The sequence below is a fragment of the Lampetra fluviatilis genome, unplaced genomic scaffold (assembly GCF_964198595.1).
Source record: "Lampetra fluviatilis unplaced genomic scaffold, kcLamFluv1.1 SCAFFOLD_639, whole genome shotgun sequence".
Lineage (NCBI taxonomy): Eukaryota > Metazoa > Chordata > Hyperoartia > Petromyzontiformes > Petromyzontidae > Lampetra > Lampetra fluviatilis.
The window spans coordinates 49791-60870 of record NW_027621474.1 but is presented as its reverse complement, the minus strand read 5'-3'; the positions used below and the strand labels follow the sequence as shown (position 1 = coordinate 60870).

The following is an 11080-nucleotide window of genomic DNA, read 5'->3' as shown; positions in this document are numbered from 1 at the left end:
CTGTCAGGGCGTGGGCAGAAGTCCCATGCGTACACTCACAGCGTGCAGGCCGGACACCACGTCTACCTGAACCTGCACTCACTGCGCTTCTACTGCCTGCCTGACAACTACCCCATCCTCGACTCCTCGCTGGAGGACATCACTGTGGGGTCACTCACTCACTCACTCAGTCACTCACTCACTCACACACTCACACACTCACACACTCACACACTCACACACTCACTCACACACGCACTCACACACACACGCACTCACACACCTCACTCACACACTCACTCACTCACACACTCACACACTCACTCACACACGCACTCACACACACACTCACACACTCACACACTCACACACTCACTCACACACGCACTCACACACTCACTCACACACTCACACACTCACACACTCACACACTCACTCACACACTCACACACTCACTCACACACTCACTCACACACTCACTCACTCACACACTCACACACTCACACACTCACACACTCACTCAGTCACTCACTCACTCACACACTCACACACTCACACACTCACACACTCACTCACTCACACACTCACACACTCACACACTCACTCACACACGCACTCACACACACACACGCACTCACACACCACACTCACACACTCACACACTCACACACTCACTCACACACTCACACACTCACACACTCACTCACTCACACACTCACTCACACACTCACACACTCACACACTCACTCACTCACACACTCACTCACACACTCACACACACACTCACTCACACACTCACACACACACACACTCACTCACACACTCACTCACTCACTCACACACTCACTCCCACACTCACTCACTCACACACTCACACACCACGTCTACCTGAACCTGCACTCACTGCGCTTCTACTGCCTGCCTGACAACTACCCCATCCTCGACTCCTCGCTGGAGGACATCACTGTGGGTCACTCACTCAGTCACTCACTCAGTCACTCACTCACTCACACACTCACTCAGTCAGTCACTCACTCACACACTCACTCACCACGTCTACCTGAACCTGCACTCACTGCGCTTCTACTGCCTGCCTGACAACTACCCCATCCTCGACTCCTCGCTGGAGGACATCACTGTGGGTCACTCACTCAGTCACTCAGTCAGTCACTCAGTCCACTCAGTCAGTCACTCAGTCAGTCACTCACTCAGTCACTCAGTCACTCAGTCACTCACTCACTCACACACTCACACACTGACACACTCACACACTCACTCACACACTCACTCACACACTCACACACTCAGTCACTCACTCAGTCACTCACTCAGTCAGTCACTCAGTCAGTCACTCAGTCAGTCACTCAGTCAGTCACTCACTCAGTCACTCACTCACTCACACACACTCACACACCACGTCTACCTGAACCTGCACTCACGCCGCTTCTACTGCCTGCCTGACAACTACCCCATCCTGGACTCCTCGCTGGAGGACATCACTGTGGGTCACTCACTCAGTCACTCAGTCACTCAGTCAGTCAGTCACTCAGTCACTCACTCACTCAGTCACTCAGTCACTCACTCACACACACACTCACTCACTCACTCAGTCACTCACTCAGTCAGTCACTCACTCAGTCACTCACTCACTCAGTCACTCACTCACTCACACACTCACTCACTCACTCACACACACACTCACTCACTCACACACTCACTCAGTCAGTCACTCACTCACTCACACACTCACTCACTCACACACTCACTCACTCACACACTCACTCACTCACACACTCACTCAGTCAGTCACTCACTCACACACTCACTCACACACTCACTCACACACTCACTCACACACTCACTCACTCACACACTCACTCAGTCAGTCAGTCACTCACTCACACACTCACTCACTCACTCACACACTCACTCACTCAGTCACTCACTCACACACACACTCACTCACACACTCACTCACACACTCACTCACACACTCACTCACTCACTCAGTCACTCACTCACTCACTCAGTCACTCAGTCACTCACTCACTCACACACACACTCACTCACACACTCACTCACACACTCACTCACACACTCAGTCACTCACTCACTCACTCAGTCACTCAGTCAGTCACTCACTCACACACTCACTCACACACTCACTCACACACTCACTCACACACTCACTCACTCAGTCACTCACTCAGTCACTCACTCACACACACACTCACTCACACACTCACTCACTCACTCACACACTCACTCACTCAGTCACTCACTCACACACACACTCACTCACACACTCACTCACACACTCACTCACACACTCACTCACTCAGTCACTCACTCAGTCACTCAGTCACTCAGTCACTCACTCACTCACACACACACTCACTCACACACTCACTCACACACTCACTCACACACTCACTCACTCACTCAGTCACTCACTCACTCACTCACTCAGTCACTCAGTCACTCACTCACTCACACACTCACTCACTCACACACTCACTCACACACTCACTCACACACTCACTCACACACTCACTCACTCAGTCACTCACTCACTCACTCAGTCACTCACTCACACACTCACACACTCACACACTCAGTCAGTCAGTCAGTTAGTCAGTCACTCAGTCACTCACTCACTCAGTCACTCAGTCAGTCAGTCACTCAGTCATTCACTCACTCACACACTCACTCACTCAGTCACTCACTCAGTCACTCACTCAGTCACTCACTCAGTCACTCACACACTCAGTCACTCACTCAGTCAGTCAGTCACTCAGTCATTCAGTCACTCAGTCACTCAGTCAGTCATTCAGTCACTCATTCACTCATTCACTCACTCAGTCACTCAGTCAGTCACTCAGTCAGTCACTCAGTCACTCAGTCACTCAGTCACTCAGTCACTCACTCACTCACTCAGTCACTCACTCAGTCAGTCACTCAGTCACTCACACACTCAGTCACTCACTCAGTCAGTCACTCAGTCACTCAGTCATTCAGTCACTCACTCATTCACTCATTCACTCATTCACTCACTCAGTCACTCAGTCAGTCACTCACTCAGTCAGACACTCAGTCAGTCAGTCAGTCACTCAGTCACTCAGTCACTCACACACTCACTCACTCACACACCCACTCACACACTCACACACTCACTCACTCACACACACACTCACACACTCACTCACTCACCCACCCACTCACTCACCCACCCACTCACTCACTCACTCACCCACCCACACACTCACTCACTCAGTCACTCACTCAGACACTCACTCACACACTCAGTCAGTCACTCACTCAGTCAGTCACTCAGTCACTCAGTCAGTCACTCAGTCACTCAGTCACTCACACACTCACTCACTCACTCACACACCCACTCACACACTCACACACTCACTCACTCACTCACACACACACTCACACACTCACTCACTCACCCACCCACTCACTCACCCACCCACTCACTCACTCACTCACCCACCCACCCACACACTCACTCACTCAGTCACTCACTCAGACACTCACTCACACACTCACTCACACACTCACTCACACACTCACACACTCACTCACTCACACACTCACTCACTCACTCACCCACTCACTCACTCACACACTCACTCAGTCACACACTCACACACTCACACACTCACTCAGACACACAGTCACACACTCACTCACTCACTAACTCAACCACTGACTCACTCACTCAACCACTCACTCACGCACTCACTCACTCAACCACTCACTCACACACTCAGTCAGTCAGTCACTCACTCACACACTCACTCATTCACACACTCACACACTCACTCAGACACACAGTCACACACTCACTCACTCACTCACTAACTCAACCACTGACTCACTCACTCGACCACTCACTCACTCACGCACTCACTCACTCAACCACTCACTCACTCACCCACCCACTCACTCACTCACTCACCCACCCACCCACACACTCACTCACTCAGTCACTCACTCAGACACTCACTCACACACTCAGTCAGTCACTCACTCAGTCAGTCACTCAGTCACTCAGTCAGTCACTCAGTCACTCAGTCACTCACACACTCACTCACTCACACACCCACTCACACACTCACACACTCACTCACTCACTCACACACACACTCACACACTCACTCACTCACTCACCCACCCACTCACTCACCCACCCACTCACTCACTCACTCACTCACCCACCCACCCACACACTCACTCACTCAGTCACTCACTCAGACACTCACTCACACACTCACTCACACACTCACTCACACACTCACTCACACACTCACTCACTCACACACTCACTCACTCACCCACTCACTCACTCACACACTCACTCAGTCACACACTCACACACTCACTCACTCACACACTCACTCACTCACACACTCACTCACTCACACACTCACTCACTCACCCACTCACACACTCACACACTCACTCAGACACACAGTCACACACTCACTCACTCACTAACTCAACCACTGACTCACTCACTCAACCACTCACTCACGCACTCACTCACTCAACCACTCACTCACACACTCAGTCAGTCAGTCACTCACTCACACACTCACTCAGTCACACACTCACACACTCACTCAGACACACAGTCACACAGTCACACACTCACTCACTCACTCACTAACTCAACCACTGACTCACTCACTCGACCACTCACTCACTCACGCACTCACTCACTCAACCACTCACTCACTCACCCACTCACACACTCACACACTCACTCACTCACACACTCACTCACTCACTCACCCACTCACTCACTCACACACTCACTCACTCACACACTCACACACTCACACACTCACACACTCACTCACTCACACACTCACACACTCACACACTCACTCACTCACACACTCACTCACTCACCCACTCACTCACTCACACACTCACACACTCACTCACTCACACACTCACTCACTCACTCACACACTCACTCACTCACCCACTCACTCACTCACACACTCACACACTCACACACTCACTCACTCACACACTCACACACTCACTCACTCAACCACTCACTCACTCACACACTCACACACTCACACACACACTCACTCACACACTCACACACTCACTCACTCACACACTCACACACTCACTCACTCACACACTCACACACACACACACTCACCCACTCACACACTCACACACTCACTCACTCACACACTCACTCACTCACGCACTCACTCAACCAGCCACTCACTCAACCACTCACTCAGTCACTCACTCACTCAACCACTCACTCACTCACGCACTCACTCACTCAACCAGCCACTCACTCAACCACTCTCTCCCCGTGTCTCTCTCTCCCGTGTGTCTCTCCCCGTGTCTCTCTCCCCGTGTCTGTCTGTGGGTGTCTCTCACTCCCTGTGTCTCTCTCCCTCCCTCCCTCCGTGTGTCTCTTTCTGTCTCGTGTCTCTCTCCCCGTGTCTCTGTGTGTCTCTCTCCCCGTGTCTCTCTCCCTGTGTCTCTCTCTCCCTGTGTCTCTCTCTCTCCCTGTGTCTCCCCGTGTCTCTCTCTCCCCGTGTCTCTCTCTCCCCGTGTCTCTGTGTCTCACTCCACGTGTCTCTCTCTCTCTCTCCCTGTGTCTCCCCGTGTCTCACTCCCCGTGTCTCTCTCTCTCCCCGTGTCTCTGTGTCTCTCCCCGTGTCTCTGTGTCTCCGTGTCTCTCTCCCCGTGTCTCTCTCCCCGCGTCTCTCTCCCCGTGTCTCTCACCGTGTCTCTCTCCCCGTGTCTCTCTCCCCGTGTCTCTCTCCCCGTGTCTCTCACCGTGTCTCTCTCCCCGTGTCTCTCTCCCCGTGTCTCTCTCCCCGTGTCTCTCTCCCCGTGTCTCTCTCCCCGTGTCTCTCTCCCCGTGTCTTTCTCCCCGTGTCTCTCTCCCCGTGTCTCTCTCCCCTGTCTCTCTCCCCGTGTCTCTCACCGTGTCTCTCTCCCCGTGTCTCTCTCCCCGTGTCTCTCTCCCCGCGTCTCTCTCCCCGCGTCTCTCTCCCCGTGTCTCTCTCGCCGTGTCTCTCTCCCCGTGTCTCTCTCCCCGTGTCTCTCTCCCCGCGTCTCTCTCCCCGTGTCTCTCTCGCCGTGTCTCTCTCCCCGTGTCTCTCTCGCCGTGTCTCTCTCCCCGTGTCTCTCTCCCCGTGTCTCTCTCCCCGTGTCTCTCTCCCCGTGTCTCTCTCGCCGCGTCTCTCTCCCCGTGTCTCTCTCGCCGTGTCTCTCTCCCCGTGTCTCTCTCCCCGTGTCTCTCTCCCCGCGTCTCTCTCCCCGTGTCTCTCTCGCCGTGTCTCTCCCCGTGTCTCTCTCGCCGTGTCTCTCTCCCCGTGTCTCTCTCCCCGTGTCTCTCTCCCCGTGTCTCTCTCCCCGCGTCTCTCTCCCCGCGTCTCTCTCCCCGTGTCTCTCTCCCCGTGTCTCTCTCCCCGTGTCTCTCTCCCCGTGTCTCTCTCCCCGTGTCTCTGTGTCTCTCTCCCCGTGTCCCAGTACGTGCTGAAGCCCACGTTCGCGCGAGCCCACATCGCGTCTCTGAGTCTCCAGGCGCGTCTCTCCCCGTGTCTCTGTGTCTCACTCGACGTGTCTCTCTCTCTCTCTCCCTGTGTCTCCCCGTGTCTCTCTCCCCGTGTCTCTGTGTCTCTCTCCCCGTGTCTCTGTGTCTCTCTCCCCGTGTCCCAGTACGTGCTGAAGCCCACGTTCGCGCGAGCCCACATCGCGTCTCTGAGTCTGCAGGCGCGTCTCTCCCCGTGTCTCTGTGTCTCTCTCCCCGTGTCTCTCACCGTGTCTCTCTCCCCGTGTCTCTGTGTCTCTCTCCCCGTGTCCCAGTACGTGCTGAAGCCCACGTTCGCGCGAGCCCACATCGCGTCTCTGAGTCTCCAGGCGCGTCTCTCCCCGTGTCTCTGTGTCTCACTCCACGTGTCTCTCTCTCTCTCTCCCTGTGTCTCACCGTGTCTCTCTCCCCGTGTCTCTCTCCCCGTGTCTCAGTACGTGCTGAAGCCCACGTTCGCGCGAGCCCACATCGCGTCTCTGAGTCTCCAGGCGCGTCTCTCCCCGTGTCTCTGTGTCTCACTCCACGTGTCTCTCTCTCTCTCTCCCTGTGTCTCACCGTGTCTCTCTCCCCGTGTCTCTCTCCCCGTGTCTCAGTACGTGCTGAAGCCCACGTTCGCGCGAGCCCACATCGCGTCTCTGAGTCTGCAGGCGCGCCTGTCACGCGCCTACGACGGAGCCACCTACTTGCCGGGCATCGTGGGGCTCAACAACATCAAGGCCAACGACTACGCCAACGCCGTGCTGCAGGTGGGAGCACAACAACAAACACAACAACAACAACAAACACAACAACAACAACAACAAACACAACCACAACAACAAACACAACAACATCAAGGCCAACGACTACGCCAACGCCGTGCTGCAGGTGGGAGCACAACAACAAACACAACTACAACAACAACAACAACAACAAACACAATAACAAACACAACAACAACAACCACAACAACAACAAGCACAACAACAACAAACACAACCACAACAACAAACACAACAACAAACACAACAACAACAACAACAAACACAACAACAACAACAAACACAACTACAAACACAACAACAACAACAAACACAACAACATCAACAACAAACACAACAACAACAACAAACACAACAACAACAACAAACACAACAACATCAACAACAAACACAACAACAACAAACACAACAACAACAACAAACACAACAACAACAACAAACACAACAACATCAACAACAAACACAACAACAACAACAAACACAACAACAACAAACACAACAACCACCACAACAACAACAACAAACACAACAACAACAACAACCGCAACAACAACAACAACAAACACAACAACAACAACCGCAACAAACACAACAACAACAACAAACACAACAACAACAAACACAACAACATCAACAACCACCACAACAACCACAACAACATCAATAATAACAGGGTCACGGTGCTACAAGTGAGAGCTGTGTGTGTGTTGAACTTCTTTCACACCATACACAGCAGGCCGTGTCTCTCTCACCGTGTCTCTCTCCCCTCTCACCGTGTCTCTCCCCCCCCACCACCACCACAGGCTCTGTCTAACACCCCCGTGTCTCTCTCCCCGTGTCTCTCTCCCCGTGTTTCTCTCCCCGTGTCTCTCTCCCCTCTCACCGTGTCTCCCCCTCACCACCACCACAGGCTCTGTCTAACACCCCCGTGTCTCTCTCCCCGTGTCTCTCTCCCCGTGTCTCTCTCCCCGTGTCTCTCTCACCGTGTCTCTCTCTCCGTGTCTCTCCCCGTGTCTCTCACCGTGTCTCTCTCCCCTCTCACCGTGTCTCCCTCACCGTGTCTCTCTCCCCGTGTCTCCCTCTCCGTGTCTCTCCCCGTGTCTCTCACCGTGTCTCTCTCCCCTCTCCCCGTGTCTCCCTCACCGTGTCTCTCTCCCCGTGTCTCTCTCTCCGTGTCTCTCTCCCCGTGTCTCTCTCACCGTGTCTCTCTCTCCGTGTCTCTCCCCGTGTCTCTCACCGTGTCTCTCTCCCCTCTCACCGTGTCTCCCTCACCGTGTCTCTCTCCCCGTGTCTCTCTCCCCGTGTCTCCCTCTCCGTGTCTCTCCCCGCGTCTCTCACCGTGTCTCTCTCCCCTCTCCCCGTGTCTCCCTCACCGTGTCTCTCTCCCCGTGTCTCCCTCTCCGTGTCTCTCCCCGTGTCTCTCACCGTGTCTCTCTCCCCTCTCACCGTGTCTCCCCCTCACCACCACCACAGGCTCTGTCTAACACCCCGTGTCTCTCCCCTCTCACCGTGTCTCTCTCTCACCCTGTCTCTCTCCCCGTGTCTCTCTCACCCTGTCTCTCTCCCCGTGTCTCTCTCCACCACCACCGCAGGCTCTGTCTAACACCCCGTGTCTCTCTCCTCTCACCGTGTCTCTCTCTCACCCTGTCTCTCTCCCCGTGTCTCTCTCTCACCCTGTCTCTCTCCCCGTGTCTCTCTCTCACCCTGTCTCTCACCCTGTCTCTCTCCCCGTGTCTCTCCCCGTGTCTCTCTCCCCGTGTCTCTCTCACCGTGTCTCTCTCCACCACCACCACCACCGCAGGCTCTGTCTAACACCCCCGTGTCTCCCTCACCGTGTCTCTCTCTCACCCTGTCTCTCTCCCCGTGTCTCTCTCTCACCGTGTCTCTCTCCCCGTGTCTCTCCCCGTGTCTCTCTCCTCGTGTCTCTCTCCCCGTGTCTCTCTCTCACCCTGTCTCTCTCCCCGTGTCTCTCTCCCCGTGTCTCTCCCCGTGTCTCTCTCCCCGTGTCTCTCTCCCCGTGTCTCTCTCACCGTGTCTCTCCCCGCGTCTCTCCCCGTGTCTCTCTCCCCGTGTCTCTCTCCCCGTGTCTCTCTCACCGTGTCTCTCCCCGCGTCTCTCACCGTGTCTCTCTCCCCTCTCACCGTGTCTCTCTCTCACCGTGTCTCTCTCCCCGTGTCTCTCCCCGTGTCTCTCTCCCCGTGTCTCTCTCACCGTGTCTCTCCCCGCGTCTCTCACCGTGTCTCTCTCCCCTCTCACCGTGTCTCTCTCTCACCGTGTCTCTCTCCCCGTGTCTCTCCCCGTGTCTCTCTCCCCGTGTCTCTCTCACCGTGTCTCTCCCCGCGTCTCTCACCGTGTCTCTCTCCCCTCTCACCGCGTCTCCCTCACCGTGTCTCTCCCCCCGTGTCTCTCTCCCCTCTCCCCGTGTCTCTCTCTCCGTGTCTCTCTCTCCGTGTCTCTCTTTCCCCGTGTCTCTCTCCCCGTGTGTCTCTCCCCGTGTCTCTCTCCCCGTGTCTCTCTCCACCACCACCGCAGGCTCTGTCTAACACCCCGTGTCTCTCCCCTCTCACCGTGTCTCTCTCTCACCCTGTCTCTCTCCCCGTGTCTCTCTCTCACCCTGTCTCTCTCCCCGTGTCTCTCTCCCCGTGTCTCTCTCCCCGTGTCTCTCTCCCCGTGTCTCTCCCCGCGTCTCTCACCGTGTCTCTCTCTCCTCTCACCGTGTCTCCCTCACCGTGTCTCTCCCCCCGTGTCTCTCTCCCCTCTCCCCGTGTCTCTCTCACCGTGTCTCTCTCTCACCGTGTCTCTCTCCCCGTGTGTCTCTCCCCGTGTGTCTCTCCCCGTGTCTCTCTCCCCGTGTCTCTCTCCCCGTGTCTCTCTCCCCGTGTCTCTCTCCCCGTGTCTCTCTCACCGTGTCTCTCCCCGCGTCTCTCCCCGCGTCTCTCCCCCCGTGTCTCTCTCCCCGTGTCTCTCTCACCGTGTCTCTCCCCGCGTCTCTCACCGTGTCTCTCTCCCCTCTCACCGTGTCTCTCTCTCACCGTGTCTCTCTCCCCGTGTCTCTCCCCGTGTCTCTCTCCCCGTGTCTCTCTCACCGTGTCTCTCCCCGCGTCTCTCACCGTGTCTCTCTCCCCTCTCACCGCGTCTCCCTCACCGTGTCTCTCCCCCCGTGTCTCTCTCCCCTCTCCCCGTGTCTCTCTCTCCGTGTCTCTCTCTCCGTGTCTCTCTTTCCCCGTGTCTCTCTCCCCGTGTGTCTCTCCCCGTGTCTCTCTCCCCGTGTCTCTCTCCCCGTGTCTCTCTCACCGTGTCTCTCTCCCCGTTTCTCTCTCCACCACCACCGCAGGCTCTGTCTAACACCCCGTGTCTCTCCCCTCTCACCGTGTCTCTCTCTCACCCTGTCTCTCTCCCCGTGTCTCTCTCTCACCCTGTCTCTCTCCCCGTGTCTCTCTCCCCGTGTCTCTCTCCCCGTGTCTCTCTCCCCGTGTCTCTCCCCGCGTCTCTCACCGTGTCTCTCTCTCCTCTCACCGTGTCTCCCTCACCGTGTCTCTCCCCCCGTGTCTCTCTCCCCTCTCCCCGTGTCTCTCTCACCGTGTCTCTCTCTCACCCTGTCTCTCTCACCGTGTCTCTCTCCACCACCACCACCACCGCAGGCTCTGTCTAACACCCCGTGTCTCTCCCCTCTCACCATGTCTCCCCCCCCACCACCACCACCGCAGGCTCTGTCTAACACCCCGTGTCTCTCCCCTCTCCCCGTGTC

At 55.8% G+C, this 11080-nt stretch overlaps 1 protein-coding gene across 1 annotated transcript in view; it reads left to right on the top strand.

Annotated features, from left to right (window-relative positions):
• Window positions 1-9: 9 nt before the first annotated feature.
• Window positions 10-11080, top strand: part of USP39 (ubiquitin specific peptidase 39) — a gene marked incomplete at its 5' end in the record, with an annotated part of 56118 nt that continues 45047 nt past the window's right edge. Inside the window, 2 exons of the mRNA XM_078885562.1 lie at window positions 10-144; window positions 7165-7317. Of these exons, the coding sequence (XP_078741688.1) occupies window positions 10-144; window positions 7165-7317 (288 nt within the window). The remainder of the gene's footprint in view (window positions 145-7164; window positions 7318-11080) is intronic.